Source organism: Cololabis saira, chromosome 19 (genome assembly GCF_033807715.1).
Source record: "Cololabis saira isolate AMF1-May2022 chromosome 19, fColSai1.1, whole genome shotgun sequence".
In the NCBI taxonomy this organism is placed as follows: domain Eukaryota; kingdom Metazoa; phylum Chordata; class Actinopteri; order Beloniformes; family Belonidae; genus Cololabis; species Cololabis saira.
In genome coordinates this window covers 19,187,806-19,197,487 of record NC_084605.1, presented here as the reverse complement: position 1 = coordinate 19,197,487, position 9,682 = coordinate 19,187,806, and the positions used below count along the sequence as shown (strand labels likewise).

At 43.1% G+C, this 9,682-nt stretch overlaps 1 protein-coding gene across 1 annotated transcript; it reads left to right on the top strand.

The window, feature by feature from the left end:
- The first annotated feature begins 1,440 nt into the window (after window positions 1-1,440).
- LOC133419301 (transmembrane protein 238-like) lies at window positions 1,441-8,971 on the top strand. The gene is made up of 2 exons (XM_061708390.1): window positions 1,441-2,058; window positions 8,594-8,971. Exon 1 carries the CDS (start codon window positions 1,501-1,503, stop codon window positions 2,047-2,049), a length of 549 nt encoding a protein of 182 aa, XP_061564374.1. The 5' UTR covers window positions 1,441-1,500; the 3' UTR covers window positions 2,050-2,058; window positions 8,594-8,971.
- The last annotated feature ends 711 nt before the right edge of the window (window positions 8,972-9,682 follow it).

Below are 9,682 nucleotides of genomic sequence, written 5' to 3'. Positions count from 1 at the left end.
AACTCGGAGCGATAAATCAGAGATGGATGGATGTAACCAGAGAGAAGACATTTCTGCCAAAAAAGCGAAGACTTCGTGTAAATATCTCTAAAAATGGGAAACGGAATTTACTTTCCTAAAGATGAGCAGGACAGGGCACAGAAACATGCGCCTGTGTCAGTGAATGCCAGAGACCCACATGAGTGAAAATGACAAATTAAAAGAAAATGTAAATGTTTCACTTGAAGACAATCAATGTGTGTATAAACTGAACATATTTAAAATAAATAAGTGTGTTTTAATTCCTCTTTTGTGTTTTCATTTAGGCTCTATTACAGGAATTATATACATAGGAAGTACACAGCATTTCAGTGTCAACAAAGGTCGTCCTATCAGGCTATGATCACATAATAGTGTGTAAGTGGTTGACGTAGTTATTTTGGATTTCTCCTAAATCTGTCTTAAAATGTAAGATACTGAACCTCAGTTGGGCTGGTGGGACAACGGTGGGAAAATTTCCCGTATTTTTAAATTCAAAACTTGACGGTTATGTCCAGTACTCGAGTTGAGGGGGGATGAGGGGGGATGGCATCCCCCCTGAAATAAAAACGGTCAAAATCATCCCCCCTGTAAAACTGCCATCCCCCCTTTCCATCCCTTATGTCATTTCATCAATGAATGTGGTTTTACTGCTATTTCAACATTTAGAGTCATCACCAGAAAAAACTTATTTGACAATTTTCACCTGTTTCAAGTAAATTTTCACTTGAAAATCTGCCAGTGGGACAAGATTTATCTTCTCATTACAAGCAAAAAAATCTTGTTCCACTGGCAGATTTTTCTACTTATTTTAAGTGAAAATCTACTTGAAACAGGTGAAAATTGTTTTGTCCAGTGATGAGTCTCCTTTTAAGTGTAATGAGATTTTTTTTACTAAAATGAGACATTTTAACTAGAAATAAGACAAATATTCTTGTTAAGATTTTGCGTTTTTGCAGTGATCCATTTTACTTATCCTGTGAAGGACAGAGGCATATTGATAAGTTCAGAAAACAGTTTTTTATTTTGGTGTTTTGATGTATTTGATGTAAGCCCAGTGGATATTTAAAGCTTACAGAAGGCTGCATTTAACTGCTGCTATGTCATTCCTGCAGTATTTCTGAAAGCTATTATTTATAATATATTATATTATTTGTAATCAGCACAAATTATCTGTCCCCATATGATAAAATCCACCATCCCCCCTGATTTTTTTTTTACAACTCGAGTACTGGTTATGTCTCCATCCGTTGTTTGGGAAGTGACATTTCCATTGTGAGTGTGAAGGCAGCACGCCGACCTGAGACCCTTGGGAGGCGCTGGGATGCAGTGACGCGGTGTGTGGGTGGGGCCCGCGCACAGGTGAAGCCGCACAGGTGCGTGTGTGGAGGTGGGTGTGTGTGTGTGTGTGTGGAGGTGGGTGGGGGGTGCTTGCCCTGAAGAACCACCCCGGCGCACCGGTACTCCGCCCGTCCCTCCGGCATGGCGCACCGCTGCGTCGGCAAGTGCGCGCCGCTGCTCTTCCTGGCGCTCGCCTTTGACGCCGCGGGGCTGGTCGTGCTGCTGGTCGGGATTTTCGGCGACCTGAGCCTGCAGGGAGTCTTCTACGGGGACTTCCTCATCTACACGGGCTCGGTGGTCATCTTCCTGAGCCTGGGCTGGTGGGCGCTGTGGTACACGGTCAACGTGCGCCTGTACGCGCAGGACTCGGCCGGCTCCCTGGACGCCAGCAGCCTCACGCAGCTGGCCAGGAAGCTGTCCCGGAGGCTGTCTGCGCGGGGGGTGAAGCCCCTGGAGGCCCGGCAGGACAGGGACACCGAGAAGATGGGGAGCCGGACTGGGGCCCCCAGGATTGCGTGGGGGAGCCGCGGCCATGGCGCCGTGACGCACGGCCGCACCGTGGGGCTCGATGGAGGACCAGGGTGCACACCTGCAGCTGACAGGACCGAGCTGGGGGTGGTGAGGATCTCACATGTTGCTCTGCAGGCAGACGACAGCAAAGCTGCCAGCAAAGCTGAGAGGCTCCTCTGACGAGAGATGGTGCGTATTTCCTCCTCTTCCTCCTCTTCCTCGGTGACTAGGGTTGCCACCTTTCAGAAATAGAAATAAGGGACACCCGATTTCAGCAGCGCAGCAGCCAAAAAAAAAAAAAAAATCCCCAAAACTTCTAAACTGCATAAAAAAGTGTTTATTTTATATGAAAAAACAAAATGCTTTGATTTAAAGATTAAAGTGCTTTAATAGCATTGAACTTGCATGACTGTAGTGTACAGACAGCCAACCATACTAGTAACTGAAATATCCTCCTATTCTATGTATGTCCACATCAGCTCAGATGTATAATATAGCCTACAGGTGAAGAATATGGTGTAAAAGTTGATTTATTTCAATAATTCAACTAGAATATGGTGCAAAAGTTAATTTATTTCAATAATTCCAACTAGAAAATAGTGTGAAAGTTAACTTATTTCAATAATTCAACTATAATATACAGAGCGCAGCAGGTCCTGTTGTCCCGCCACAAAGATTTTGCTGGCCTTAATGTTTCCTGTGTTTTATTTTGTTCAGTATTGTTAAATTTAGTGTTGATGTGTGTGTGTGACCGATGTGTGTATGGGACGTTAATGAAAATACGGGACAAATCGCGTCCCGTATTAGTTCAATACGGGACGCAACCTTTTTTTCTCAAATAAAGGACAATTCCATATTTTACGGGACGGGTGGCAACCCTATCGGTGACCCTGGGCCTCCTCAGCATCCTGTCTAGGAGCTGTTATTGTAACGTGTTCCGTCTTGTTGAGACTCTGAAACCCCATTGCCCCTTAGCTGACTCCATCTCCTGACACTAAAGCGTGTTGTGTTCTTTAAAAGCCGAAGCAAGCCTCTGGAAACGGCGTCCTGTGAAAGTGTGGGCCTGTGGAAACACTCATCAATATTCAGCAGCTGCCCTGCCTTCACCTCGTCTGCCAGTCTGCTGCTTTGCTTGTCATTAGTTGTTTACTGCCACATCTGTAACTTTTTCATCATTACTGCTGGCTGGCATCTTCATAGCGCTCCACTTTGGCACATCAGACTCCTTCTGTTCGCTCCCTGTACATAAATTAGAAAAATCTTGTCGTAAGACGGCAGACGACACCCATGGTGAAGGCGTTTTTTATTTTACGACCGGGTGCCCTCTCACTAACTAACACCCCAACCTTCCTTTCCTTCAAACCCCTCCAGGAGCCTCCCTGGCTCTCATGAATATCTGCAGTAGTAATTTTTCCTTCCTTTTCTTCCCGCGGCTGCTGTGAAAAGATCTTCAGTGACCCGTGGCAGCTTTTAATTAATGAGCTATGCCATTCCTGCTCACCTTCACACTCCAGCATTATTTCAGCCGTCACTTTGCTTGTAACCGCGTGGCCTGCCAGACACCCTTCGGGCACCGAGGCACAATTGCATTTTAATGGACCTGTGCAGCTCGTATTGATCGGCTGGAGTGGCGTGCGGTAGGTTAGGTAGGTGGATGGGTTGGTTGGGTGGTGAAGACGTAGCCGGGCCTCTCCGCCCAGCCGCTGAGTGCTGGGATCATGAATAATTCTGCTTAATGCCCACTCCTCCCATCCACTCGTTCCAGGTAATTAATTCAGATGAGCGCTGGCATGATTCAAATATTATCTAACCTGCCTAATGATGCTGAGATAGGAAACTGTGTGAAATGGAGTGATCACAAGAGCAAACACGAGATGATGAACTGAGAGTCTGGCTTCTTTGCTAAATGTTTGTTAACTGTGAGACGGAGAACTGACACTAGACGAGGCAGTGCTAGACGATATAATGTTTCAGCTGATGATTCAACGGGGAAAAAAATGTTTGACAATTTAAGCGACAATTATTCATTGAATCTTCATCCTATTCACTACTAAACATGTTCCAACTTTTTGTTTCTTTGATACCTGCCCTTTGAGGCGATGGTGATACCAATCCAAAAGCAGTGTGATTTAATTTATAACAAATTAAACAATTAGTATTTCATTGGCGTGCAATAATGAATAAGGCTATTAAATAAAGAAATCAAGGAATTAAACTTAATATTCAGAATAAAAAGGCATTTATATTTTTACGTGGCAGTATTTAGTAACTTCCTGTGTTTTTGGAGAAACAAAGAAAATATTGGATTTAGTTTTTTTTAGGTGATGTAACGGATGTTTTTGTTGGTTCTGTATCAGCTGAGGTTCAGAGGAAACATCAATGGAGCTATTGTGTTGATAGCTCTTGCGGTCTGCCCTCCTCTTCCTCGGCACAAACAAGCCGAATTTAAATTGGGCTCCCATCCGAGTCATTCTTGTGACAACTACGTATTATTTTACAGCGCGATGTTGAACTTCTAACAAAGATGAAACCAGAGCTATGGTGGACGTTGTGGCCTAAAGGGGTGTTTCCACTAGCGGGGGTTCTGGCTAACCCTCCCAGGCTACTATAACAGAGCCCACCGTCTCCTGGGCGCCTTCAGTTGGCGCATCTCCGTTACGCTGTTACAGAAGAACTGTTGACGGAACACCATACAACTGACCATGTGATGGCGCCGATGCGCCTTCTTTGACTAGCAATGGCCAACAGCATAAAAGCAGACAAAGAAGAAGAAACGAGTAAACATGGAAGGCACAGAGGTGCTTCTTGGGAATATTTTTTATTTTTTTTGGTAGTGATTGACGTCCCTGCTGGACGTCTTCACTGGCATCGTGATGTGCCAGCAGGGCCTGAACCTCCTCGTTGGTCCATCCATCTGTTTGTTTGACAATCTCCATCTTCAGCAAATATACTCATAGCAAGATGTTTCTGGTCCACATGGTTCAAGTGAGGGGGTTGAACATCATTAAGAAATCTGAACACGAGTCAATCTTGTGCAGTGTAAGGAAAGCAAACTAAGACTCGTACACAGACTGTTATATTTCACACCGAATGATTTGCATCTGCTAAGTCTTGGATACGACATCGTGAGTGTGTGAAGAGATCGCTTGAATGGTAGATGTAGAGAAGTGTTGTCAGCATGTAGTGACGGTGAGATGTCGTCGTTGGTCATCCGGCTGTACGATTTGTAGCTAGAAGCTATCGTTACAATTCTTTCACAACGGCCGTCTTTTACCTGTAACAAACTGGGATTGTGTGACGTCTTCAGGACATGAAGCTCCACATTTATAGGGGATCCTGCAAAGCTTAAGCTTTAGCAGAAGCTCGCAGGTCTGTACTGGTCCATTCATGTTTTAGTGAATCAATTTTATTTAACTACTTTTATCTTTCTTTTTTCTAATTATATAGGATTTTCTTCATTTGTCACTAAGAGCTTATTCCAAGAATATCTCCTAAGAACGGGAAGTCATAGCTGTGTCGTGTTTTGGGGGTAAAAGGTGGAACCTGGACCTCGGTGCTCCTAACCTGCTTCCAGGTACCGACCAGTGTCCCGACTGGGATCCATTACGGAGGGTTTTATCAGCGCTCATTCCTCCTGTGGGTGGAGGTCTCCACCTTTGGTCAACAGCTCTATTGTAGTAGCCGCCGCGGCCGCGCAGGGACGTTTGTGTGAACTTGAAGCAATGGGGCAGGAAAATGCTCCGATGTTTGTGAAGCACAGGTGTTTCCACCTGGATATTAACAGGAACATAAAGAGGGATTAAGGAACTATTTGCCACATTTTCTTGGTGTTGTTTTGTGTTATCAGTGTTCATGAAGTACGACAGAATACGTGCACATTTTTGAGAAACCACGTGTTTGTTTGTGCTGTTTCTCGTCAGCTGGTCCCCTCTTGTTTCCTCGCTCCGTGTTACTGTATCATCCTGTAAGGAGCTAAAATGAATCCCTGAAGGGAAATTATTCAATGAATCTGTCAATTTAAATTGAATTTGCAGAATTTCAACACATTGGCTTCTTTTGGAAACAGACAGAAACACCACATGAGCATTAAGACTTGAATTGATAATTTAAAACCTAACTGTTGATTCGGTGGGTTCAGTTCCTGATATCGACTCCAGACCTTTTTTATCGGCTTCATTTATCTTGAATTAACAAGGCCAGGTTACGTAATTTCAGTCAACCATCCAAATACTGTTGTGCCGTTGTAAGGGTGGCTGCTTTGCCTTAAACGGCTGTAATTTCTAACCATCAGATATTAGTGGAACCTCTTAAATCAAAGCTGGAGATCTGAGGTTTGATCTGGATCCAGCTGCAACAAACATGATGCCAGATTAAGTAGTAGAGGAAAAAATGCTGGAGCAGCGTAGGAATCATTAAGACCTTTTACAGGCTTCATACATGTATATAAACGTAGAGGCCCATCTTAAATGACGTAGGGTTTTAATGTGCCCCGTGGTCTTACTGGGGTTAAACAGGTGAAGTTAAGTTTAAGCCTTAATTAACCTGAATTAAGGTCCAGTTTCAGCTCCTGGTGACTGATTTATCCTGTCACGTGTGGGAAGTAGGTGGGGAAAAGCACTCGGTGAAGGACTTTTGGAAACATACCTGGTGATCTGATTGGCCGGTTGCTGAGGTCGGTCTTAAGAAGAGGAAAAACATCTTTTCTAGAGGGAAAGCTGTTCAGTGTTGCTCTTTAGCCTTCATTCGGGGTAGCAACCAAGCGCCAACCGTCTTACTTCCGCAAAAGCCTTACATTTATTTCTAATATGATTGATTGACAGTCGGCTCAGCCAATCGCCAACTAAAGAATGCAGGAGGGGGAACTGCAGCGTCTGCTGAGACCAGGTGGTGTAATCCTGGAGGTTAGTGTGAAGCAGCGTCTCTGCACCTGGATATTGAACTGCTGGCGGTAACATCTGAGGGAAAGAGAGTCTGAGCTCTCCGTGATGGGACTGAGGCGTCGTCTCGGTAGCCGAGCAACCGTCGCTGCTGTTTACTGAGAGACTTCACACTTGTGTCAAAGCTGTGAATGACGTCTTCATCGCGGTTGCTCGGCTACAAAGACGACACCTCAGTCCCATCACGGAGAGCTCAAACGCTTTCCCTCTCTCATTTTCCCCCGATTGATTCTGCAGTAATAATAATATAATATAATCATCACTTCTATTTAAAAAAAAAAAAAAAAAACTTTGTTAAACAAATTATTTCTGGTGGCATGTCTCCCTCCAATATTGTAGTTAATTTTACACTCAACAAGTAATCATTATCATCACACCAGGTATGCCTAATTTAAGAAAAACAAAAAAGACCATTGAGATTATAAGATGATGAAGCCTCTTTTAAGTACAGCACCAAGAGTACATCTTAAACGAAAAGGAGTAAAAGGTTATCTCACAGCCTTTCTTGTATTTTATACTTTTATTTTATTTCCATTTTTGATGAAAAAATCGATGCAACAAGAATCAGACAAGACATAAAGCAGATAATCTGGTCGTGGACACAAGCAGTGTAATAATAAGAAAAACAGTAGTAATAAAGTCATGAAACCCACGCAGGATGGGTTTTCATCACACGGGTCGGTCCAGAATCATTCCCAGGAGCTCCTTGCTGAAGAACTCGGGCTCCAGTGATTCAGCGCCACATACAAGACATTTGGCATTTATCCTCAACATCCTCAACAGAGACGAGTTCTGGGTTGAAAGAGTTGTAGAATCAGTCCAGCTGCTCAAAACTTTGATGGCTGAAGGTCCAAAAAGTTGCAACTAAATACAGTTTACATTTCAAGTTTGACTCTGTGGTAGGATCCGTGTCTTTCCTCGCTCTTACAAGATATCACTCCTGTGGCTCGTCAAGGTCGTCCAAGGTGAAGTTCCCCTTAAGTACCTCTGGCTTTAAACAACAGAGATCTTCGATGAGCAGCATTTCTATCCTTTTGTCCTTTATCGTAACTTTCTGCGTTTATTTTGGGGAAATTCTCGTCTCTAAGAAGTGCCGCCGCTTTCACTTCTTTAAAACTCCTCCATCCGTCTCGCCTGATTATTGAGGATGCTGGTGTTACGTCTGGCCGCATCTGCTCCACCTCTGGAAACGGCAGACCTTCCTAATGAGTATTTAAATGGAAAGTAACGCGTCATCACCTCACAGCATGGAGGTGTGGACCGCCGGTGACGGAGTCCTGCAGGTCTGCTGCTTCCTGTTTACAGCTGCTCCTGCAGCACAGGTGCATATGTCCGTGTAGTGAAAGTAATTAATTTAGAGCTCGGGGACGAGCAGGACTTATTCTGGGCTGTTGGGTCACTGGTTTCCGATTAATTAATGGCCCCTTAAACTGCTTGATAATTGATTGATTTATATTCAATTAAATGTAATTATTAACGTTGCACTGCCTTGCAAGACGGACGAAAGCGAAAGCATTTGCCAAGAATGTTTTCATTAATCAAGAACGAAAGAACGTACTCTTGGTTGTCTCAATCCCCCCACCCCCTCATAGTAGCACTTTGATACTTGCTTGAAATACGGTGATGGAGTACATTTTCAGTGACCTAGAAATGGCTTCATTTTCTCAGGAAAAAATCTTAAATTATTTATTAACAAAGCGCAGATTCATGAAAGGGACTTTTCCTTTTGTATTCATGCGCTATGTTTGACTTTAACCATTAAAGGCTCTCGTTTCGTCTCATTACAGGTGACGGCCGCCTTGCTCGGTGCTCCGGACTCTCTCCTCTGCTGCTGATGAGCTCTACCATTTCCCCAAATCCTGCTGAGGAACTTGTTTTTTGTTTGGTTTTAGACAACTTCTTGATCAGGGAAAAGCCCCGAGGCCCTGTTGAGGTGGCCGGGCTGCGCACAAAGGAAGAAAAAAGTCTATTACATGTACATAAGGATGCAAATGAATGTTTTATACATGGTTATTTTTTGTGGCAGATGTTAATTATTTTTCATGGTAATAAAGTCTGAAGGTAAGGGGAAGGACGTGTTTGTCTTTCTCTGCGGGCGACGGGTGCTGACTGATGTCTGATAACACAGAAATGTAATGAGTTAAGATTAAAAACACAAAAGATTTTCCTCGTCTTCTCTTCCTGGTTCTTTCCACCTTCCTGTTACTTATTGTCTGTTCGAGAGCCGAACAGCAGTTTTCTCTCTCTCAGACCTTTAAATGTTAACTTCTGCACGACATGGAGAGCATCTTGGAATAAGATTACTGTAAAATGTGTCTCCACTTTTTTTTAAATTCAACTCATTCAAGAAAAATGTGCCGAGGCCAAAACATGAAGCCAATTTCCTTTTTTCCTTTTTTCTTCACCAAATCTATGGAACCAAATCAAGGCCAAAAGTTTTGCTAATTTGAAAATAAAATTTGAACCTGAAAATTGTTTTTTACAGTTTCAATTTTATTTTTTTCAGTTTCACTTCTTTTTTTTTTTCAGTTTAAAATGTTTTTTTTCAGGTTCAGACTTTTGGCCCCGATCTGGCGTGGGGGGCGTGGCATCAACTGAGAGGGGCCAAAAGTCTGAACCTGAAAAAAAATTTTGAAACTGAAAAAAAAAAAAAAGTGAAACTGAAAAAAAAAGATTTGAAACTGAAAAAAAGATTTGAAACTGAAAAAAAGATCTGATACTGAAAAAAATAAAATTGAAACTAAAAAAGAATTTTCAGGTTCAAATTTTATTTTCAAATTAGCAAAACTTTTGGCCTTGATTTGGCTCCATACAAATCCACCTGTGGGCTAAAGTTGCAGTTTGGATCATTTCCTGAGATTCAGCTGGGAAAATGA

Excerpts from the sequence above, each read along its gene's own strand:
- LOC133419301 (XM_061708390.1), top strand. The coding sequence starts at position 1,501 with ATGGCGCACCGCTGCGTCGGCAAGTGCGCGCCGCTGCTCTTCCTGGCG.